The 26127-nt window shown below is 38.5% G+C and overlaps 1 protein-coding gene across 1 annotated transcript; it reads right to left on the bottom strand.

Annotated features, from left to right (window-relative positions):
• Positions 1-1186: 1186 nt before the first annotated feature.
• On the bottom strand, positions 1187-18373 carry LOC149161061 (putative serine/threonine-protein kinase PBL5). The gene is made up of 3 exons (XM_089434767.1): positions 18265-18373; positions 1642-1837; positions 1187-1490 (listed from the first exon to the last, which is right to left on the bottom strand). Exons 1-3 carry the CDS (start codon positions 18371-18373, stop codon positions 1187-1189), a joined length of 609 nt encoding a protein of 202 aa, XP_089290893.1.
• Between the last annotated feature and the right edge of the window lie 7754 nt (positions 18374-26127).

The following is a 26127-nucleotide window of genomic DNA, read 5'->3' as shown; positions in this document are numbered from 1 at the left end:
GAGACTAAAGAAGAATAATGCAATAAGTATCCATTAATTCCATAATAAAGAAGGGAAAAACACATAGCTATCCATTTCCATTTCACCAATAAACAAAGATTAAGAAAGAACAAAGCACATAGATATTCATTTCCATTTCACTAATAAGCAAAGACTAAAGAAGAGAAAAGTGAATTGCCATCTATAAATCACATTTAATTGAGCATGGATTAGGGTAAAGCAAAGCACTTAGAAAAAATAAGGAAGAACCTAGATTAAGTAGAGACTAATAAGGAAGAATGAATCACATAGCTATCTATTTTGATTTCAATGTAAGCCGAGAGTTAGAACAAAGCAGGTAGCTATCAATTTCCATTTCACTCATAAGCATAAAAGTAACAAAGAAAAAAACATATAACTAGTATTTTGCATTTCATGTCACATTTGAAGAGACTAAGGAAAAAGAATGTAATAACCACACATTAATTCCACACTAAAAAGAGAAAAATACCTATCTATCCATTCCATTTCAGCAATGAAAAAAAATTAAAAAACAACAAAAGACATAAATATCCATTCCCATTTCACTAATAAACAAAAAAAAGAAAGAAAGAAAGACATTGCCATCTATTAATCACATTCCTCCAAAGTTTTAATGTTTTAAAATTTCCAACATTTCCAAATTTCCAATACTTATGACTCAGTCTGTATTCGCAGATAACCGCCAAAAACCCCAAAATTCCAGAGATGATTCAGTCTGCATTTGTAGATAATCACAAAAAACTTTAAAATGATTCATTCTACATTCGCAGATAACGGCTCAACAACCCAAAATAATTTAGTTTGCATTCGCAGATAATCGCCAAAAACCTAGAGATGATTAACCTTATTGTTGAATCAGTCTGCATTCGCAGATAACCGCCAAAAAAACCCAGAGATGATTAACCTTATCGTTGATTTAACGAAAAAATTATAAAAGGACCTGGAGATGATTAACCTTATTGTTGATTCAATCTGCATTTGCAGATAACCGCAAAAAACCCAGAGATGATTAACCTTATTATAAAAAGTAGTAAAACATAGAACAGTAAATGCTTAAAAAAAAAAAATTGCATTTCTAATTCTATCCATCATATTCACGACCTCTGCCATTGAGGGTTTGTCACCTCTCTCACTTTCTAAGCAGAGATTAGCAATTCAATTCCATTCACAATGCATTTGCATGTTCAATTCCATGCATCATATTCACGACATCTGCCATTGAGGGTCTGTCAAGTCTCTTACTTTCTAAGCAGCGATTTGCAATTCCGATCATTTCCAGCAGTTCGTTCCTGTTATTGCGGTTGGGCAAACTTGGATCAACAATTTTCATGATGTTGTTTGTGTCTCTACTCAAACGATCTGTGCGAGTGCGAATTACCAGCGCCTCTGTTCCAATTAGTGCTTTTGAACCTGTTATAAGTTCCAGCAATAGCACACCAAAGCTATACACATCACTCTTCGCTGAACATCTGCATTCAACGACGTATTACGGATCCATGTATCCATGAGTCCCACAAGGAGTGGTGTATGTAGATCCGTTGTCTTTTGGGCCCAACTTTGCTATCCCGAAAAATCAGCTAATTTAGCATAGGAATCATTCTGCAGCAAGAGATTTTAGACTTAACATCGCAGTGAATTATCGGGGGAGTTGCTTGTTCATGAAGATGTTTCAATGCCTCAGCAACCTGACGCGCTATCTTCTTACGAGAGGTCTTACGAGAGGCCCAAGATAGTGGACCTGCGACACCCTGGTTCTCGTGCAGACGACTAAACAAGGTCCCATTGGCAACGTATTCAAAGACAATCATTTGATCATCTGCAAATGGGTTACAGTATGTAAATCATGTTATTTATAGAAGAATATAGGAAGTTATATAATATATATAGTTTGAGTGGGCTTAATGGTTAAGAGTATGTGTTTGCTTTTTAGTAGATTTAGTAGTCATTAAATCATAATATATATATAGTTTGAGTGAGCTTAATAGTTAAGAGTATTTGCTTGCTGGTTAAGAGATTTAGCAGTCAAATAACTACAGGAAAATGGGTCTTTGTCCTACAAACAAAAAAAATCTCATACACCAATTTAGTATTAACTTAACTGTGACTTTAAAATTAGATAATAATAATATAAACAGAAGCACCTCACATGTTGAGTTGAGTCTAGGATTGTGGAAAATTGGCGGGAAAGAGCATTAAAGGAGTACAATTCGTTGAAGGCAACTAGACGTTGAATCCTGTTGAATGATTAGAACTATTAAGACCACGGTTTGGTTGGGTCAATAGCGGTGGAGCTTCAACGCTTGTTAACGTGACCATCTTTTACCGCCATGAAGCATGGGAGATTATCCAAATTGACTATTTACTGTACGAACGATGCGTACTTTTTGAAGCACCGAAGGAAAAAGCCAGGAAAAACATAAAAGAACTGTAATGATAGCCGTTATTAAAGTGAAACAAGAGATTCTGTTTCTAATTGCATTGGATGGAAACCACGTAATTGCTTAAGAATGCAAAAGAGACGATAAAACAGTTGCATCACGTAAGTGCTGAAGAATGCGAAAGAGACGATCAAAAGGTGTTGGAATTTTCTGATAAATTCCATAACAGACAAACAAAAATTGCTCTGTTTTGTATACTCTGTTTTTGTACAGAAAAACAGAAAATCGCTTGCTGGAAACGGTGTTTCAGCAACACAGTTTGGTGTTGCAGCAATTGAGTTTGGTGTTGCAGCAACTAAGTTTGGTGTTGCAACAACGCAGAATAACACTCTGTTTTAACACAGAAAAATACTCTGTTTTTAACTCAGAAAACAGAAAAATTCGTTCTCTGGAAATGGTGTTGCAGCAACGCAGTTTTTTTTTTAGTTGCTGTAACTGGTGTTGCAGCAACGCTGTTCGTGGTGTTGCAGCAACATAAATTTTTGACGTCAAGTATTTTTTTGAGTTACGGTGTAACAACAACAGGAAAAATAACTTGTATTCATCAAAATAAACTAACTGTTTACAGATTTGTCTTCCTCATACTGAGGGAATTTCACAACTTCTATTACAAAATAGATTTACCAAGGAATGCTTCTGTTCCATACAAATAACATCTACCCTTTCTATCAGCAAATAACCAGAAAGCAAATTACATTCAAATTTCTGCACTGCTGTGCATTTCACTGTTCTGAAATTATTCTTCTTACTCACGCTGCTGCGTGCTCTCCTCTGCTCTGTGTGATTCTTCAGCTGCTGCTGCTGCTAACATTAAAACAGAACTGCTGTGTGGTATTTATATGCTAAAACATATCTGATTAAAACAATAAAATATTACAAAATATCTTCTAATGTTTATCTGTGAATTAAATGCAGCAAGGCGGTGATGCTTCTATCAAAAAACAAGTCGGCTGTTCTGCAGGGGAAATCAACTGAAACTTTAATGCATATTAATGTGCAAAAATATCGGGCTTGACTTTGATGCACCGATCAGCCTGGAGTATTTACTGCAGATCAGATTCTTATCCAGCTGTTCATTGTTGCAGTTGGAATTAAATTCCAACACTCCCCCTTAATTTCAACTGCTGCATACCCAGACATTTTCTGAAATGATCAAAACCTTTCTTTGCTAATGGTTTTGTCAAAATGTCAGCTAGCTGATCCTCTGTTCTGCAGTGCTGCAAAACAATCTCACCATTATTAACCAATTCACGTATGAAGTGAAATTTGGTGTCTATGTGCTTTGTTCTTTTATGAAAAACAGAGTTTTTAGACAATGCTATTGCTGAGCTATTGTCACAGTAAATGGTTGTGCCCTTTTCTTGTTCATGACACAAATCTCTGAGAACTCTTCTCAGCCATACTGCTTGGCATGCTGCTGCTGTTGCTGCCACATACTCTGCCTCTGCTGTTGACAAAGCCACAACTGGTTGCTTCTTGGAAGCCCATGAGATGGCTCCCGATCCCATATGAAACACATATCCCGATGTGCTTTTCCTATCATCAACACTTCTAGCCCAATCACTGTCAGTGTAACCTGTCAACATGAAACTTTCAGAAGAGGAGTATAAAATACCAAACCCCTTCGTTCCATTCACATACCTTAGAATCCTCTTGGCTGCCTGCCAATGAGTCTCTTTCGGTCTTTCCATAAATCTGGAAATTAAACTTACAGCGTGCATAATGTCTGGCCTAGTTGCAGTCAAGTACATAAGGCTGCCAACTATGCTCTTGTACAGTTTTGGATCAAAATATTTGCTGTTGTCTTCTTTGGTTAATTTCAGCCCCACTACTGTTGGAGTCACAGCAGCCTTGCTGTTCTGCATGTTAAATCTCTTCAACACAGCTTCTACATATTTATCTTGAGAAATGAAAACACCATTTTCACTTTGGTCTACTTCAATTCCAAGAAAATATCTTAAGAAGCCCAAGTCAGTCATTTCAAATTCACTCTTCATGACTGCTTTAAAATCAGCAATGAGAGAAGCATCATTGCTAGTAAAAATCAGATCATCTACATATAAAACAACAATAATAATCTTACCATCATTCTGCTTTATGTAGAGTGTGGGTTCACCATCACACTTATCAAACCCATTCTCAATCAGATAAGCATCTATTCTGCTGTACCATGCTCTTGGAGCTTGCTTCAGCCCATAAAGAGCCTTCTTCAGTTTACAAACTTTATGCTCTTGGCCTTCAACTTCATAGCCCGGAGGTTGATCAACATAAACCTCTTCTTTTAACACTCCATTCAGGAATGCAGATTTAACATCCATCTGATAAATCTTCCATTTGTGTTGTGCTGCAATAGACAACACTGTTCTGATTGTTTCCATCCTTGCTACTGGTGCAAAGGTTTCATCATAGTCTCTGCCTTGTTGCTGCTTGTAGCCTTTCACAACAAGCCTTGTTTTGTGCCTGTCAATCTTACCTTCAGCATTGCTTTTGGTCTTATAGACCCACTTAACTCCAATGGCATCCTTGCCTTCAGGGAGGTCCACTAACTCCCATGTTTTACTCTTCTCAATTGCACCAATTTCTTCATTCATTGCTTCAATCCATTTATCTTCATTTACAGCATCTTCAAAATGGATTGGGTCATCAATATGACAATACAAAGCGAATAATGAATTCAGACCGGTATTGTTACTTACCTCTCCTTGTTCATAAATCTCACTCAGATTTCTGAATCTTGGTCTTCTTGGTGTACTTGGAGTTCCATCCGAACTTGAGGGTATTTCAGATCCCTGTGGTGTTTCAGCATCAGCTGTTTGTGGTGTAACAACATCTGTTCTTCCTTGACTTCTCAAGGCTGTTCGGATTCTAGCTTGTGGTGTGGTTTGTTGTACTTGCTGTGGTGTAGGAGGAGCCACCAAGGAAGGATTATTTGCTGTTGTCCCTTCCTCTTGTTCTTCATGAGACACTATTGTCTTTACATTCACTGTTTTTTCCAAGCTTCCATCCCAAGCTTCATCTTCAATGAACTGCACATCTCTGCTTATAATTAATTTCTTGGTGGATGGATTATAGAGTTTGTATGCTTTTGACTCATCACAATAGCCAACAAAAACACACTTCTCCCCCTTACTATCAAGCTTTTTCCTTAGCTGATCCGGTACATGTGCATATGCAACACAACCGAATACTCTCATGTGAGTGACAGTTTGCTTTTGACCACTCCATGCCTCTTCTGGTATTCTGTTCATGACAGCTTTAGTTGGGCATCTATTCAAGATGTAAACTGCGCAAGTAACAGCTTCTGCCCAATACTCATACGGCAAATGTTTTGCCTTCAGCATACTTCTGACCATGTCAAGAATGGTCCTATTCTTTCTTTCAGCAACACCGTTTTGCTGAGGTGTATACCTTGCTGTGAACTCCTTTCGTATGCCATTCTCTCTGCAAAAACGCAGAAAGTCTTGGGAGATGTACTCTCCTCCTCTATCTGTTCTGAGCACTTTGATATAATGCCCACACTGCTTTTCAACAAGAGTTTTGAAGTGGCGGAATTTCTCAAACACTTCACTCTTCTGTTTCAGCATATACACCCATGTCTTTCTGGTGTAATCATCAATGAAGGTTAAAACATATTTATTTCCGACAAATGATGGTATTTGCATCGGTCCACAGACATCAGAGTGAACAATTTCCAATGGCGCTTTTGCCCTTATACTCTTTCCTGCTGGAAAGCTTTCTGTGTGTTGCTTGCCCAAGATGCAGCCTTCACAAACGCTGTCTGGTTTCTCAATCAACGGCAATCCCTTTACCATTCCCTTTCTGTGCAACAGATTCAGGCCTCCGAAATTGAGATGTCCAAATCTCAAATGCCACAACCAATTCACATCTTTCACTTGTTCCTGAAAGACTTCTTGTGTAACAGCTGCAATAGTTCTTCCTTCCTTCAAATCTGCCCTGAGTTTGAGAGGAAACATTCTATTGCTGGTCATCTGCACCTGTGCAATGATCTTCTTACTTGGAGGTATGTCTCTGATAGTACACAGATCATCTTTGAAGAACACGTTGTAACCTTTGTTTATGAGCTGTCCAATGCTCAAAAGATTACATTTCAGACCAGGTACATAGTATACCTCTGGCACAATCATGTGTTCTCCATTTTTTGCTAGAATACTGACTCTGCCCTTACCCTTGACAGTTATCTTATCATCAGTCCCTGTTGTTACCTCAGATTTCACATTTTCATCCAGATTGGCAAACATTGCAATATTTCCAGTCATGTGATTACTACAACCTGAGTCTAAGAACCAAAAATCTTCTTGTTTGTCTTGTGCTATGTTACATGTTAACAGCACGTTCTTTGGGTTCTTATCTTCTTCATTTGCAAAATTAGCATTCTGCCTATTATTCATGTCATTTTGTTTTTTCTTACATTCATTTGCATAGTGCCCAAATTTTTTACAATAATGACATTGGACTTGGGATTTGTCATACCTTTGTCCATGAACTTGTTGTTTGCTCGAACCTTCAGCTTGGTTCTGATTGCAGCTCCTTCTGCTTGTTCTAGCAGGGTAGTTTCTGCCTCTGTTTTGGCTTCTACCACGACCTCTGTTATTTGCTCTGCCTCGACCTCTTCTTTGGCTTCTACCACGACATCTGAGTCTTGAATGCTTGCTCAAAAGAGGAATCTGTTCCTCTACTCAGTCTGTGTTCATGAGACAACAGAGAAGCACTCAGCTCATCTACCGTGAACTGTGAGAGATCTTTTGTTTCTTCTATTGCTACCACAATAGATTCAAACTTTGAGGGTAAACATCTCAAGATTTTCTCTACAATCCTTCTATCTTCAAGAATCTCACCATGAGATCTTATCTGGGTTATCAAGCCAATAACCTGAGTGAAGAATGAATCTATTGTATCAGATTCCTTCATGCTGAGATTTTCAAAGTCTCTCCTCAACATCTGCAACTTTGCAGTCTTCACCTTCTCCATGCCTTGATAGGCAGTTTGGAGAATATCCCATGCCTCCTTAGATTTTGTTGCTGCTGCAATCCGCGGAAAAACACTTTCATGTACTGATTGGAAGAGGAAAAAGAGGGCTTTGGCATCCTTCTTCCTGTCGCTCTTCAACTGGTCTCTTTCTGCTGCTGTCAAAGCAGCCAACGCTGTTGCATCTGCAGGTTCAACATAACCTGTTTCAACCAGCTCCCATATTCCTTGAGAAGCAAACAATGCTTTCATTGTTATGGACCAATAACTGTAATTTTTCCCATTAAACTGTGGCAGTTGGGGATTTGTCAAACCTGTTCCAGCATCTGCCATCTTAACCTGTCTTGGTAAAGAAGAGATACTGTCTGTAGAATAAAAACAAGCAAAAACTTTCTCTGCTGGAAAAATCTGCTCAACAAACTTCTTACAGCTCCTACAGTGAAAAACAATCTCTGTTTTTGACTCACTGAGTGCCTAGACTGGCTCCGATACCATGTTGGAATTTTCTGATAAATTCCATAACAGACAAACAAAAATTGCTCTGTTTTGTATACTCTGTTTTTGTACAGAAAAACAGAAAATCGCTTGCTGGAAACGGTGTTTCAGCAACACAGTTTGGTGTTGCAGCAATTGAGTTTGGTGTTGCAGCAACTAAGTTTGGTGTTGCAACAACGCAGAATAACACTCTGTTTTAACACAGAAAAATACTCTGTTTTTAACTCAGAAAACAGAAAAATTCGTTATCTGGAAATGGTGTTGTAGCAACGCAGTTTTTTTTTCAGTTGCTGTAACTGGTGTTGCAGCAACGCTGTTCGTGGTGTTGCAGCAACGTAAATTTTTGACATCAAGTATTTTTTTGAGTTACGGTGTAACAGCAACAAGAAAAATAACTTGTATTCATCAAAATAAACTAACTGTTTACAGATTTGTCTTCCTCATACTGAGGGAATTTCACAACTTCTATTACAAAATAGATTTACCAAGGAACGCTTCTGTTCCATACAAATAACATCTACCCTTTCTATCAGCAAATAACCAGAAAGCAAATTACATTCAAATTTCTGCACTGCTGTGCATTTCACTGTTCTGAAATTATTCTTCTTCCTCACGCTGCTGCGTGCTCTCCTCTGCTCTGTGTGATTCTTCAGCTGCTGCTGCTGCTAACATTAAAACAGAACTGTTGTGTGGTATTTATATGCTAAAACATATCTGATTAAAACAATAAAATATTACAAAATATCTTCTAATATTTATCTGTGAATTAAATGCAGCAAGGCGGTGATGCTTCTATCAAAAAACAAGTCGGCTGTTCTGCAGGGGAAATCAACTGAAACTTTAACGCATATTAATGTGCAAAAATATCGGGCTTGACTTTGATGCACCGATCAGCCTGGAGTATTTACTGCAGATCAGATTCTTATCCGGTTGTTCATTGTTGCAGTTGGAATTAAATTCCAACAAAAGGTTCATACAACACAGTTGCAAAGTCACCAGAGAATGCCAAAGAGACGATCAAAAGGTTCATACAACAGTTGCAAAGTCACCAGCAAAAGGTTCATAAAACAGGTGCGTACTTTGCTAAGTGAACCATTTTTGTTATGTACAAAGGAAGGAAACATAACCTCTAAATACAACTATTGTAAAAGGTAAAAGACTTGCAATTTGATCATGCAGCTATTCCATATACTAAAGATGCTAAATACTTTCTTAATTAAAGCACTTTTATTTTACAGAAAGAAGGAAAAAAAATGTCGACCAGAAACAACCACTTCGAAAGATAAAACACTTTGAAACATAAAAGACTTTCAACAAGTGTAAATGCATGGGTGAATTCAAGTGATGATAAATGCAGGGGTGAATTGAAATGACGCAGTAGAAAATCAAACGATATCAATCACACCAGTTAATATTCATGGACACCTTCTATGGGAACAAGCCCACGACCTTCTGTATCCATTGTCGTCATCCGTGGGAAGGGACTCATGACCCATTAACTCCATCAGCCTCCCACTGCAGAGCTTCAATGTGTGAAATCTTCCTAACATTAAATGCTCGGTAGGGATTCATGGACGAGTGATGAGCAGTAGTCGTAGGAGCTTTGTGGTATCCTCTAACAGGGAGGCACTGATTTGAGAGACGTGATTCTGCCAAAAGGGATTATGGTTTTACTAAAGGGAAGCCACACCATTTCTCTGTACATAGCAGCTACTTTCTAAGGTTTCTGTGCACTTCACCCCTCAGTTGCCTGATTGTCTCAATTTGAGACTTGTCGGCTCTCTTCAGTGATCATTCTCTCTATTTTCCTGTTTTCTCCTCGAATCTCACCCAGCTAAACTAGGGTTAGAAAAATTCGAGTCACTCCACATCGCGAGTATCATAAATCCATGGAGCCATTTTATCTAAAAAGACATGAAGAGGAATTGGAGATAAAAATATATGTTGTTGGGCCTGAGCAAGACCATTATTCCATGTCTTTCGACTATTTTTGTTTGTTCTCTAAGGTCGAAACATGGACATTTCATGACCATATAGCTCTGACCATTGATTACATCTCGTAGACTATTGTACACAGCCAAGAATTGTTGTTCGATTCAAAGGCTAACACCCACAAAAAAGCTCAGAACGTATATGGTCAACGTATGGGAAAGGGCAATGTGATGTGTCTTATTAGTCTTAGCTTCGAATTGCTGATTGTTATTTTCAATTCCAAATTCAACACCATCGTCCGTACGCTGTAATTTTCTCCCACCATATACTAAAGTTAACACATTCTTACCTCCATATTAAAATTAGTTCATGCCATTCTAGGGCACTTGGTCGGTCAAATCATGGTGAACGATGAGCTCTTTTTGGTGTTAGCTAAATGAAAGAGAAGATTGTACTCACAAAGATGGCTTGGCACACTCTGTATTTGAGCATCTCAACTCCAAGGCTGTACCGCTAGGCCTATGCATGAATTCCACTTTATTTATATTCTTTGGAAAGTCAGTCAAATTGCACTAGAAAAAGGTGCATTTTTTTTTTAGAAATTGACACCCTTTACTTGACAAGCTTGAATTGCTATAAAATTAATTAAATTGATAAATTTATAATATTCTACTCTTTATTATTGATGACACAATCAAAATTGACAAAGTCACTCTTATTGATATTCTAACTTATTTACAATATCGGTGGGAGAATAAAAATAAAAATAATAATTCTCTAACTTGAATATGAACTCTAATGATACTAATTACAATAAAAAGGTTATGATAATGAACTCGTCCTTGTTTATAAAAATTATCTTTTTAAGTTTGAGAAAGAGTCCTCTCAAGAACCAACACATCATCAAATAAATGAAGCAAATTCAAATGAATATGAAGTTCCACTTACACTTTCCAATCCCATTATCGGAACTCGGGAAGAAGCCATCAACAACCATCACATAGCTACTCTTGGATAGGAAAAGGAAGTGAACTTTCACATTCCAAAATTTTCCAGACCAATCTAGCTCCATAGTATTGGGTTTCTTCTAGAAAATTCATCTTCTACTCCACTTTTACATCAAATTCCTAAATTCCAATGTTGTCATTGAGTTGGCCACAATGAAGATTGGTTTTTTGATCTTCAACCTTGTGAGCATTATAGAAAACATAATCAACATACAAACAAATGTTCTAAGAACTTTGCAAGAGCAAAGATTCACCTTGGATGGATCAATTCTTGGAAATGGTCATCAATAGCCAAGAATATATATCGATGATATCATAGAATTCATTCTCAAGTATTTAAACATCTTGTAGTTAAGATATTTCTACCTTCTCACCTTGTATTTAGTTAGAGAGGAGGGAGGCATCAAAAGTCAACACCAAGCTTCAAAGTCCTTTCAGATGGGCTTGAGCTGCATCCAAAACTAGAGCCAACAAATACATCCTAGAGCTAGTGTAATCCAAAGCCAAAGTTGGAGCTATAGCCAAAAATAGATTCATGTTCCATAAACACCATTTGGTTTGTGGTTCACCTTAAACTACTACTCTAGAAGAGTTACAACTTCTAGTGAACTATAGTTTGTGGTCTTTCTTAAACCATGATTTCATCAATTTGTGGCCATCTTTAAACCATGTTAAGGGAGCAATTCACTTGTAGCTAGATTTAGAATTATTCCACGATGTACTTCTAGCCAAGTTTCAAATTTGGTGGTCAACATTAAAATACCATTTCAGTAGGAGACTTTAGCTTATGCCACCCATATGGTTTATTCCTTAAACCACTAGATTGAGAGACTGCACATGTCCATTGGCTATTATCCACTTCGAGATCTCAACTCTCAATTCACATACACCTCTTTAGATTAAGGGGGTGGGGGAGTAAATTTGTATTATTCCCTTTGAGAGGAAGATGAATCCCCAAAATTTGTGACATACTTAAATATTTGTAATGTTGGGTTACCAACATTTATATTATGTACTAAAACTTATTATGTGATGCACTGCTCTATTTTATTAATAAAAATTCTACAATTGAAGGAAGGGGGCAACCAACAAATCATGATGCCATGGGGAGGGGAAAACTCGACCATGGAGGAAAATATGCAAGGAGAGGTGGGAGAAATCCTAGCCTTCCTTGAATAAATATTATTTTCCCTTGATGCGATGTTTGGTATTCCCAAGAAGCTTCTAGCAAAAGGTTTGAAAGATAAAGTATCAAGGTGTGTTTATAAAAACAAGGAGAAATCATCAAAAGGTTATAGGTTCTTATTTTCTCCTTAAAGTTTCTCTCATACTCTCACACTCACAAGTTTGATTTGGCAAGAGAATTGGTGGTAGAACCTAGAGAGGTTAAAACCTTATGACTGGTTAAAAGTTGTGAGTGATAACCTATGTGACAGAGACTGAGTTTTTTCTTTATGTGAAGGAGAGTGGCTTTCGCTTTTTGTGTTAAATATGGTCTGAATGTTGTGTGCTAAATCCCTAAGTTTAGTTTTCCCTCAAGGCTTTGATATGAGGCTTGAGGATGGTCAGCTATGAAAAAAATTATAGCACAACTTAGCCTAAGGTGGGGTGGAATGTGTCTCACCCTATTTTAGTTCCAATATTTTCTCATTACAATAGGTATATGTTTATTTTTGTGTTATTGATAATTTTTCCATGAATGATTCACTGGAATGCAAGAATTATTGGTCATGTTATATTATTAAATTATTTATGATCATTTTATTGGTTATGATAGTAAAGTTTGGAGAAGTGGGTTTGAATTCACTTAGTTGTGGAATTTAAATGAATTGGGATGCATGGAAAATGCATGATAATTTTTGGTAATTACATGCCTTTGTTAATTTTTCAACTGCTCTATATTATATCAATTACTTTAGCCAATTCAATTCTTCAACAAGTAATCTTTTTGAGTAATAATTAATTATTCCAATCATCAATAACTATTGAAGATATAACAATAATTGCAATGACAATAGGAGAAAATTAAGAACATCAACAAGAGACATTGATTTAGTCAAAGACTCGGGAAAACCCCACATGGGTGAAAACCCTTTCAAAAATCTTCTTCTATTAGATTGTCATAAAATGTTCAGCATAGAGTAGAATGAGCTCAAATCCATAAACAAGAGTCAAATTCAAAGCCTTGAATTATCAACAATTCAACCAACCAATATCCAATATGCCAATGATGAAAAAGTCAAATCTAGTCAACTATCATAATCTGCAATTCTCGTCAATGGTCAACAATAGTAAATGTGCCCTAGCTAGTCCCAATTCAACTGTCAATTATGCCTTTCAAGAGCTTGGTCAACAATCCTCCAACTCAACCTCAAATGCTTGTCAAAGTTAGCCCAAAATAGTCCAAGAAATCCTAGTCAAACTCGGTCAAAAAAAAGAGAAAATTCGACTGTCAAAATCTGCAATTTTCCCTTTGGTCAACCCAAGTTAAACAACTCCAAATGTATCATTTTTTATGCCAAAGGATGGGTCCTACCCATACATAAATTCTTCCAAAATATCGAACCAAAAATCATCTCAAAAGATCAAAGTCAACTCTAGTCAACGTTGGTCAAAGTGCAGATTAGCTTCAAATTTTCGGGCACCTATAATTTTCCTTCCTTCCTTGATCCAATATCTTTTACTTACAGATGCATTGGAATTACATATAACAGAGCTAATTAACCATGGAACTTAAAAGCACATAAAGAATACGGAAATAACGAGAAGAACATAAAAACCATGACACAATGATTTGATTATGGAGTTCATCCAATTTGGACTACGTCTTCGGGCCCTGCTCAATAGTGGGGAGGCCTTTATTCAATTAGTGGCATAAAAAGAGATAAAAGTACAAGCAACATTCAATTACAACCCTTATACCTCCAAGATGGAAGATGGACAAAGGATGGAGAGCCCAACTTTAGAAATAGATAGTACCACTGAAATCCTGGTGAAAAATCGTGTAAAAACGCCTATCCAAACATCCAATTTGGATAATCGGGCCTTCTGCATCCTCTCAGAACCTCCATTCAACTTAAAGCGAGGTCCCGCCCTGCTACCAGCGTCAGGGTCTGCGGCATGCGAGTGCTTCTGAACTATTCCATTGATCCTTCGTCTTTTCTGACACAAATAGTCATATATATAAGCATGGCGGCAATCCCTCAAAACCTGGGCAGTTCCGAACAACAGACCAAGTTAAGACGGCGGGATCAAGCTGGAATGATTCAACTTCACATAAGACTCGGTGGCATATCTATCGACATTTCCAAGCATCAGCAAATAGTCCCAAGCCCAACAATCTGGCACTTTGCGAAACAATGGGCCCGACAAACGTAATAACTGTAATATATAACCTCTCACATCTGGGAACCCTATCACAATCACGATCAACACTTGAACCATTGGCACATCGACCCATTCCCTGTGATAACATGGACCCTCCAAGCTATAAAACACAACATATAAAAATATTGCATCTGGCAGTCCTATCACAATCAACACTTACTGCTGGGGCCACTTTGTAAACACCAACCCATTTTGCGATTGTGATATGTGATAGATCACATCGCAATTGGGCTTTGCTGGGGGCTAATTCCTTAAGTTGCTTCTTCCTCTTGCTCTAATATGCGATATGTAGGACCCAATGGAAACCTGCCACTTGGCACTTCGCCATTCGTTGAGGCCTTTTCCATGTCATCTCCCCCCTGCCACCTGGACAAGTCAAACTTGAACTTTGACTTGCTCTAACTTCTTCATTTGAACTCAGATTTGAGGGTCATTCACACCATTGGAATCAGGATGACGAGCACTTCAATCCAATGTTAAGTTTATCCAGATTCTGCCACTTTGAGTTTTGAGTCTTTTACCATGCCACTGGTACTTTTTTGAAGATCCACCTGGATCAATCCTCCCCACTAAGAGCTTTTGGACCGCCAAAAGCCTTTTCAGTCAATTAGCAAGTGAGGAAATTGATCCCTCACTTTTTCCTTCTCCATCCATCAAGCTTTGCTTGGATGCATTCCTTTGAAGCCAACATGGATGTACTCCACATCTCCCCATCGTGAAGTTATGGGTTTCTGGTGGAGTATGATATCTTCGGGAAACTTATCTAGATACTCTGGTGCAAAAATCATCCACTGTAGGAATCTGTGCAACCTCCTTGGTATCCATAATCAATGGAGGTTCATAAAGCTTCAGGTTTTCAACATTTACTACTAAGTACATTTTCATATAAGCAAGCAAGTCAAGACAAAAAGCATTGTCTCCAATCTTTGCCAATATGGTGAAGGGACCATATCAGATGGGTCTCAACTTCTTCCCTTCTCCCTTCATTTTATCCTTGCTGATGTGGAGCCACACCTTGTCCCCAACTTGAAATTGATGGTCAACTTGGTGCTTATCATGTCGAGCTTTATACCGAGCTTGAATCTTCTCCAACTACTCATGTACTGCCTAATGAATCACCTGTATCCATTGAATAAACTTTTGTGCTTTGTCCCTATCATCTCGTCCATTTCCATCCTCCTCTTTCCCAAAGGCCATGTCCAAGGGATCTCTTGGTAGATAGCCAAAACACATCTCAAATGGTGAGCTCTGTGTAGATGAATGTGTTGCTCGGTTGTATGCATGTTGCACATAAGGAAGTTGTTCATCCCACAACTTGGGATGTTTTCCACAATAACCTCGCAACAAGTGTACCACGGTATGGTTGACAACCTTTGTTTGCCCATCGATCTGTGGATGAAATGTCGTACTTATTTTCATCTTAGTGTCCATCATTCTCCACAAGCTGGTCCAAAACTCCCTAAGAAAGAGAGAGTCTCAATCTAACACAATAGATGTGGGTAACCCAAAATGGACCCAAACATACTGAAAGAATAGATAACCAGTCTGCTTAGTAGTGACTTGCTTTTTACAAGGCATTAAAATACACATTTTACTAAACCGATGCACAACGACATACAAATAGTCGTGACCTTTCCTAGACATAGGGAAACCTCCTGCAAAGTCCATGGACACACTTTCCATGGTCAACATAGAATAGGGAGTGGTGTGTAGAGCCCAAGTTTTCTATTAGAGGGCTTTGAAATAGAACACAACACACAACCCTTTACAAAACAAGTCACAATGTTTTTCATATGAGGCCAAAAACAAAATCTCTGTAAATGACATAAAGTTTTCTCAATTCCAAAATGACCAGTCACCAAAGAGGTATGAGCCTCTCGGATTACATGAACCCTTTCATCAATGGGTATGCACAATTTTCTAAGGTGGTACAATAGTTTTCCTTGCAAGTAATAATTGTCCACCTGCGATCCTCGAGTCCATTTTGCATATATCTCTTTAAAATCACTATAGTTAGCATACTGTTCAGCATAACTTTCTAACAATAAAGAAACATTTCACAAAACTATAGATGCAGAAATAGGAGGGCAAGAAAGTATATCTGCTACTTTGTTGTTGGCGCCCTTCTTATATCTTATTACCGAATGGAACTATTGGAGGAATCCCATCCATCTGAAGTGACGGGCTTGCTGAAGCTTGGTTTATGACTGAAGGTATTGCAAGGGCTGATGATCCATATGGATGATGGTCTCCTTGCCGATCAGATAGTGTTTCCACTTCTTTACACTCTAGATCAAGGCGTACAACTCCTTGTCATACGTGGGATAATTCACAACAGCCTGGGAGAAAGTCTCTGAATGGTAACATACAAAATTTCTTTGCTACATCAACGTAGTGCCCATTGCATATCCACTGGCATCTGTTTCAATCTCAAAAGGCTATTGAAGGTCTGGTAAGGCTAGCGCTAGTGTTGTGCTCATCTTCTCTTTCAGCCTATCGAATGATTTATGTTGTTTTCCTCCCCACTAAAAGCCCTGCTTCACACTAGTCAAAGTGTTCAAGGGGGGTGCGATAATGGAGAAGTTCAAAATGAACCTTGTCCAATATTGTACCACACCCAGAAAAATTCGGACCTCTGTAACATTTATGGGCTCAAGCCAATTCATAATCACCTCCACTTTAGAGGGATCTATCCTCAATTGTCCATTACCGAAAATGTGGCCTAAATAAATCAGATAAGTCTTCCCAAACTCACACTTTGACAGTTTCAAATACAACTTTCCATTTTTTAGAACATCAAGCACTTTCTTTATATGACACACATGTTCATCCCATGTCCTACTGTAGACAAGAATATCATCCAGATATACAAGCACAAAATGATCAAGAAAATGCCTAAATAAATCATTCATTACCCTCATAAATGTGGTTGGAGCATTACACAATCTAACTGGCATCACCATCCATTCGAACAACCCCTGTTTGGTTTTGAACGCAGTCTTCTAAACTTCCTGCTCTACAATTCTAACCTAGTGATATCCACTACGCAAATCTAGCTTTGTAAAATAAACAACATTTTTCAACTGATCTAACAATTCATCAATGCGAGGGAGAGGGTATCGATTCTTCACCGTAATCTTGTTTAGCACCCTATAATCTATGAACATTCTCCATGTGCCATCCTTCTTTGGCACCAACGCGATCGGTGAGCCACAAGCAGAAGAACTCGATCTGATGACTCCCTGATTTAACAGTTCTTGCACCTATTTCTTAATCTCCTCCATCTCGATAGAAGTCATCCTATACATGCCAATATTCAGTAAAGGAGCATCCTATTGTAAATTGATCTCATGTTGGATTTCCTGTTTTGGGGGAAATCCTCTCGGTTCTTGAAACAATCCATCATAATCAGAAATAATTTCAAATAATTCTTTCTTATGATCAGGATTACAACCTTTGAAAGCATCAGCCATCTCAGCCTCTTTCACTCTCACTATCATGAGCATGCACCCTTTGCTGGAATTAACTAGTCATTTAATCTATCCTGCACTTACAAGGCTAGCATTAACTTTTGTATGATGAGCTCTGACTATATACTCTACCCCATCCTTTGTGAGGTGGTATTTGTTTTCATGTCGAAAGAAAACTACCTTTCTGTCATATAGATATGGGCTTCCAAGATGCTTCCACAGATGTCCAAAAAGCACTACATCTAACTCTACCTCATCAACTAATTTAGAAACAATAACAAATTTTCCCCTACACTGCTTGGTTACCTGCAATTTGGCTTTATCGCTTACCCAACTAAGAGGGTATGGACTTGGATGAGGCTTAGTTTCCAGGCCTAACTTTTTCACTAAGGACTCTGAGATCAAGTTTGCTTGGGAACCTGAATCAAATTAGAGTTTCCACCTTTGTATGTTTTATGACAACTCTAATGTGGAATAACTCAATTCTATTTCGCTCATTACTTATAGGCTCATTTAAATAACTATTACTTGCAACCGAATCAGAACTATCATTAATAGAAATAGTACCTTTTGCGCCCACAACTATGATCAATGTTTCATTGTCGGAATCTAGTCCAAGGTCCTGCGCTATTGCCATTGTCTTCTGCTTCCCCTTTCCGCTAAATCTCTTCAGTCTCAGTTGCAGATGCAGATTCCAACAATGGTCCTCGTCATGACCATATTTCTTGCAGTGAGTGCAAGATGGTGTTGCTCCATCCCCTTTCTTGGCTGCAACAATCTTCTTATCCTTCCCTTTGCCTTTCTTCTGGAATTTTCCCTACTGAGGTTTGAATGGTGTCTTCTTGAATTGATCATCTCTGTCATTCTTGCCTTAGATTTCAAGATGAATAACTTTTACATTGGCTGCATCAATTGTAGTAGGCTCGAATAGTAACAGTGAGTGTCTGATGTAACTATGTAGCGCACTACATACTTAGTTATAGTCTTAGGCGAATCTAATGAAATGCCCAGATTCAGTGCTTCTTTCCAAAATTCTTTAGTGAAGCTTTACACATTCTGGCCCTTATCTTGCCTTAGATATTTCCATTCCATAAGTACCTTTTCTTTATAACCCAAAGGGTAAAATTGGTCTTTCAATGTAGAAATAAAACTAGACCAAGAGGATAGAAGGTTACTTGACTTCGTGTTGCCCTTCTTCAACTTGCTCTCCCACCAAACGAGAGCGGTGTCGCTCAGCCGAAGAGATGCTAACTAGACTTTCACCTCATCTTCTTTGATCTGCTGGATCTGATAGTAAACCTCTATTTGTTTGATCCAATTATTGAGTTTTTCTGCACTACACTCTCCATTGTACATGGGCAGGTCAAACTTTACATCTAACTTGAAGAACGGTTTCTTAGAGGTTTGCTTAGAATTTCAATGAGATTGATGAGAACTATCACTTGAAGAAGGAGAGGAAGGAGCTCTTCTCCACCACCTTCCTGATTTGTTGATCCATGGTCATCGACATCCTTCTTCTCATGCCCAAGTGCCTTCTCATACTCTGCGAACAACTTGTCCACTTTTCCTGCCATATTGTAGAATACCTTATGGAAATTATGTTCCTCTTCCGAATGAGCTTCTTCATTGGCCATGTTTCTTCTTCATTGTGCCCATCCTACTTCAGGATCAAATGACTTAAGTGTTCCTTCTCCTTTTCGCAGCTTGTTCTGGGTTATCATATACTCATATAATTCGTATCTACAAAGACCAGCTTTGATACCAAGCTTGATCCAAGATCTTTTACTTACAGATGCATCGGAATTACATATAACAGAGCTAATTAACCATGGAACTTAAAAGCACATAAACAATGTGGAAATAAATAGAAGAACATAAAAACTATGACACAATGATTTGATTACAAAGTTCATCCAATTTGGATTACATCTCTCGGCCCTGTTCAATAGTGGGGAGGCCTTCATTCAATTAGTGGCATAAAAAGAGATAAAAGTACAAGAAACATTCAATTACAACCCTTATACCTCCAAGCTAAAAGATAGACAAAGAATGGATATCCCAGCTTCAGAAACATACAATACCACTGAACTCGTGATGAAAAATCTTGCAAAAACGCTTATCCAAACACACAATTTGGATAATCGGGCCTTCTACAACCTCTCGGAACCTCCCTTCTGCTGAAGGCGAGGTCTCAGCCTACTACCAGGGTGAGGGTTTGCTGCGTGCGAGTACTTTTGAACTATTCCATTGATTCCCTCTCCTATTTTCCGACACAAATAGTCATATATATAAGCATGGTGGCAATCCTTCAAAACCCAGGTAGTTTCGAACAATGGACCAAGTTAAGAAGGTGGGATCAAGCCGGAATGATTCATGGACACAACCTCTACAAATATGGTGAAACCCATTCAACTATGCATAAGACTCGGTAACATGTCTATTGGTGTTTCCAACCATCGGCGGAGAATCCCAAACCCAACAATCTGGCACTCTGTGATACAACGGGCTCCATGAAAGTATTAACTGTAATACATAACCTCTCGCATCCGGGAACCTTATCGCAATCGTGATCGGTGCTTGAACCATTGGCACATCGACCCATTCCTTGTGATAACATGGACTCGTTGGGCTATAAAACTCAACACATAAAAATATTCCATCTGGTAGTCCTATCGCAATCGGCGCTTACTGTCGGGGCCACTTTGTAAACACCAACCCATTTTACGATTGCGATATGCGATAGATCGTATCGCTATTGGGCTTTGCTGGGGGGCGATTCTTATCCACTGTCTCCCTTTGATCTGTGATATGCGATATTGCAATCGTAGCCGGGATCCTGTCAAGGCCGATTCATAACCGCTTGTCCACCTCCGATATGTGATATGTGATATCGCAATTGGGGGGGTCGATTCCTTACGCGCTTCTTCCTCTTGCTCCAACATGCAATATGCAGGACCTAATGGAAAGCTGCCACTTGGCACTTCCCCATTCGCTGAGACATTTTCCATGTCATCTCCTCCTGCTATCTGGACAAGTCAAACTTGAACTTTGACTTGTTGTAACTTCTTCATCTGAACTCGGATTTGAGTGTCATTCACACCGTTGGAATCAGGATGATGAGCACTTCGATCCGATGCTAAGTTTATCCAGATTTTTCCACTTTGAGTCTTGAGCCTTTTACCATGCCACTGGTACTTTTTTGAAGATCCACCTTGATCATTCCTCCTCGCATGTGTGAAACATACTCCTATAATTTAAGATGTATCAAGCCCAGGAATAGAAGAGAGATGTGTGTTGATGGATGTCCAAATGAGCTTGAGGTGTCATACATTTATAGGCGATGGAGGAGGGGCAATTTATCCTCTAGGCCAACTTGATCAAATGTGACATTATGGGCTTGACTTCAAAAGTACACTTTCCCTTATCTAAATCCAGTGTTTCAAAGGTCAATTTTGGTCCTCTTGGAAGGAGGAATCTAGCCCAATGATTATAATTTTTCATTGAGCTACCAAACTAACACCCCCTCTTAGTTAGGGAGAAATTCTAGTTGCACCATGTGATTATCGTAAATGTATCGTCATCATGTCTCATCTCTGATCATATTTTCTCAACTCTATCTGTTGAAACATTATTGAGTCTAGAGAAGAAGAATCATAAGGGAGCTTCAACTACCACCCTCTTCGGTGAGCATTTTCTACCACCTGGAAACATCATCATCAGAGAGTTCTAAGTCAACCCATATCATAGGGGAGCTACGACAACCACCCTATATCAAGCAATAGGTGGGATATAAATTACCAAGCAAGGATCAAAACCATCCCATTATGCAATCAATGGGCAAGATACCACTTTCAAATCCATCTTATTTCCTACTGATCTTCCCAACAATGACCCTCAATAGTTAAGTGGTAGAAGACATGAATTATAATCTAAGCTTGGGTGAGATACCTGACTTACCAAAGGTAATGTTCACATGCCCCAAACCTCCTCAACCTGTTGCCCAGACGAGGAGGGAAAATCCCAACAAGCTCGACTTGTGAGTATGATGCCAACTAAGGTATACTCTACTAGACCAAGATACGGGGAGATACCCTACTTGTCATAACGGTTAAGGATTTCCCTCACAAATACACCCATCTCTCTGCTCTACAATCTTAGCTGCTCAAAAGTATGGTACAAGGGCTTCACTAGGAGAGCAATACCTTACCACGTGCATTCATATTGCGCAATATATATTGAGGGAAAAATGACATAATATATTGGGGGGTATATAGAGGGTAAAGGGTTTATATATTGGAAGTTATAAAAAATGAAGCTCAAAATTATTGAAAAAATATAAATGGGTATAAAAATGTTAATGAAAAAATTAGTACCTACAATATGTAGTGAAATTATGGGTTTTTTGAATTGGGAAGGTATATTGGGTGCATATTGGTAGGGGTTTAAATAATGCAATTTTTAGAGATATTTTCTAATATGTAGTCAAATTAAGGGTATTGTTTAATATGCCACAAACACACATAATATGTCCAAGGTTTATTAGGTGAAGCCCTTGTGAAGTAAAGATGATCAGTTAGAAGCGACAAGGAATTCTAATAGATTTGCCACCCTTGGGCTCACTCTTCACATATTTGGGTATGATACTTATATTATTTTGATGTGGCACCTACACTAGCTGATGGAGGACTTTAAAACCTTTCTAACAAGTACTTACAATATCGCAAATATTTTGAAGTAAAAAAAATAAAAATTATAAATTGGTTTGAAGTAAAAAATTATAAAAATTATAAATTGGTGAGCCTACATAAGTCGACCCACATAACTCACCAATAGTCATGCCCCTTCGCACATGAGAAAACTAGTATAAATACAAGCTTGTATAGTTTTACTAGGTATCAATTTCAGTTCAGAATCTTCAGTTAAGACAAGGAAAAATACAGTGCAAAAGAAGAGAAAATATCCCTTGCGGACCTATGGAAACAACCTTTATTGTAGACGTATGGAGAGAAATAAAAAAAAAAACTCGCACCTATGAATCTATTCTTGAATTCTTTTTGGACCTGGGATGAATTGTAAAGCTGGGTATTATATTCAACCCGTGGAGAGATAAAAATGAACCTATATTGGCATTTGCAGACCTACTCACACTTGGTCTATGGATTAAACTCAGAAAGTGGACCTCCTTCACAGACCTGCAGTAGCACCTCTTAAAAATTTTGTGGAAGCATTTTTTCAGATCTGTGGTGAGGTTACATCTGTGGTGACATATTTATCGACCTATAGTGGCAGCTTTGTTACATTTTTCTAAAGATGATTTGATTATGTGGGACTGTATTGAAGATTGTTTGCAGACCTTGATTGAGGGACATTTTTTACGTTGTTTTTGTAGTAAATATTTTTTTGCAGACTTTGGTTGGAATCAATTGAGAGAATATTTATGAAGACTCCCTTGTGAACCTGTGACAAGGAGACATTCTTTTAGACCTATGATAACTACACCTCAGAGCTATGGAGAAATGAAAAATTGGACTTGTGGAGACATACAACTAAGGATATTTTTGACCTGTTATTGAAAACCTGTGGAGATTATCTCTCAAACTTCTGGCTACCATTAGAACAATTGTAATCTTTTTACAGGACCCGTGGTGAAGAACTTTCATTCCCTTTCAGATTTATGGAAAACTTACGAAGTCACAGTATTGTCTATAGTAGACTCAATGTTTAGGATTTTTTGAGACTTGTGATAGCTTCCTTGAGAAGATTAAGTCTTAATCCTGAAGATAGTAGTGTTTTGAAGCAAACTACACTCGATCACATCTTAAAGAATATTTGAAGTCTCCCTTCAAGAAACCTTTGAATATTTTCTTTGAAAAGGGACTTATTATGCAAAACCTTGATGTCATCATTAAGAAGTTGTTATATATAATTGTTGGAGTAGTCTAAAGCAACTTTATTAAAGTAGACATCCTAAAGATTGTATCGAGAATATCTTGGAGGAACTTATTCAAGAATTGTTGAAGACTAGTAAAAGTTGATCTTGGAGAAAATCTTGGAGACATGATTCTTTGTTGAAGCCCTCATGGAGTAATCTTGAAGAAAGTTGTTTGGGTATCATGAAGAATCTTGGAGACACTTATGCAGTTGATAAAGTTTTCATTGATGAGCTAAGTGTATTGGAGGTCAATTGAGGGCATTGTTGAAGGCGAAGATATTGTTAGGATTTTTTGCGGAAAATATTGGGAGCCTTGAAGAACCATTGAATCCATATTGAAGATCTGAGGTAGAGGAATGGAGCCTTAGAGGATTGGAGTCCTCAACAAGACTAGGTTGGATCTTGAACTAACAAAGAAGGTTGGAGCCCTTAAGGATTGCAGTCCTCAAGAAGACCAAATAGGTGCTTGGTTAGGTATAGGTTGGAGCCTTACTTCCTTGCGTAGTTTTGGAAGCAAGATTTCCACTTGGTTGAAGGTAAATCATCCACAAGGAACAACACAAGGAAATAGGAGTTTGGAGGGCAGAGAGGAAGGCTGGAGAGAAGCCAAGATTACCTGTGAGCATTTGTGAGGATTGTACTGAGAGCTAGATAGCTGTGAGAGCTAAGACTTTGTATAATTCCTATGTATTTCCACCATGTATGATAATACAATAGTGTGGGGTTTTTAGCTGAAGATTTTCCAAAAGTATTTTCATGTGTATTGTGCATTGATTCTTTTTCTTTTGGTTATATTGTTCAGCTCGATATTTAAGCTTACGCAAATTGATAGTAGAATTAGGTTATAGTATTCTGCTTTGATTTATATTTCATTATCGGGTTAACCTACATCAGATTTTCTACATGGTATTAGAGCGAGATTTGTAGAAATTTCTACATGGTATCGGAGTTGTGAATAGTATACTAAGAAGAGAATTTGAAGTTTGAAGTTCGGGGTTGTAGGTGCAAATTGAGTTCATATCATACTTCAAGGTTGGACAACGACGTTCTATGGCTTGAGACTCGAGTATGCCTTGGAAGGTAGCTCGAATTACATAGCATGGAAAGATAGAATGGAGGCTGTATTAGAAGACAATGGCTTGAAGGAATTCATTGATCAAGAAATCCCAAAGCTAGCTTCAACTAATGCACAAGAGTTGGCTGAGTGGAAGAAGTGTGTGGCGAAGGCGAGACAGATCATCCTTGAGGGAGTTTGAGACCATATTGTCTCGAGTCTCCATGGGAAGGATACTCCATTTTCAATGTGGAAGACATTGAAGGACCTCTACCAGAATAGTAGCGACCAGAGGAAATTGGCGCTTAAGGATAAGCTTCGAAGAATCAAGATGGAGATGGACAATATTATTTCCACATATCTGAACACCACCTGTAGAGATGAGCTTGGAAGTCTGGGAATAACTGCTGCTGATGATGATATGGTGAGCCTCACTCTCCTTGGCCTTCCAAAGAGTTGGAATAGCTACTAGGAATTTGTGAATGGAAGGGAGAAACTGTCGGATTGGGAACGACTGTGGTCGGATCTTATGCAGGAGGAGATCAAGAGGAGCACACGAGATGGTTCTTCATCAAAGAATGATGATGAAGAAAATCTAGCCTTAGCAAGTAAGGCAAGGAAAGGGAAGGGGAAGGCTTCCCATTCCAAATCGAATTCTTCTCATTGAGGGAAGAAGGATGACATGTCCAAAGTAAGATGCTTTAATTATCACAAGATGGGACATTATGTGACTAGTTGCCCATCAAAGAAGTCCAAGAAGGGATCCTTGGAAGGATCAGAAGGTGAGGCATTAGCTTCTCAGTTTGAAATGGACTTTACCCTCATCGCGTGCATGGTGTCATCGATGATGGGTTGTGTTTGGTATCTTGACAGTGGAGCCTCATTCCACATGACCGGTGATAAAAATTTATTTAGTGCCTTGGAGGAGAAAGACCTCAAGATGCGCATAGAGATGGGTGACGACGGAAGGTATAGTGCTTTAGGAGTGGGCACGATTTCTTTTCAGCGGGAGCATGAAGCTCCTCTCACCTTGGCAGATGTGAAGTATGTGACTGGATTGAAGAAGAACTTGGTATCGGTCACGATATTGGAGGACAAAGGCTACGATGTTGTCTTTAGTAAAGGAAAGGCGTTCCTAAGACACATAGCCATGGGTTAGACCAAGAGGATAGGGATTCGGGTGAAGAATCTCTATAAACTAGAGATAGATGATTGTGCAGCATTGAGTACGAAAGCATAATTGGTTCAAAGCCAAGACATTGGCAAGTTGTGGCATAGGTGGTTGGGCCATTTGCGTCATGGGGCTTTGAAGATAATGCAATAGATATCTACAAGACTTCCCAAAGGTAAACTTGAGCAAGTTGACACATGCAAAGGTTGTACCTTGGGAAAGTACATTAAGGCG

Source organism: Pinus tabuliformis, chromosome 5_2 (assembly GCF_031772625.1).
Source record: "Pinus tabuliformis cultivar Carrire ecotype Pingquan chromosome 5_2, CPIR1, whole genome shotgun sequence".
Lineage (NCBI taxonomy): Eukaryota > Viridiplantae > Streptophyta > Pinopsida > Pinales > Pinaceae > Pinus > Pinus tabuliformis.
The sequence above is the reverse complement of the archived record's forward strand: the minus strand, read 5'-3'. Positions and strand labels throughout refer to the sequence as shown.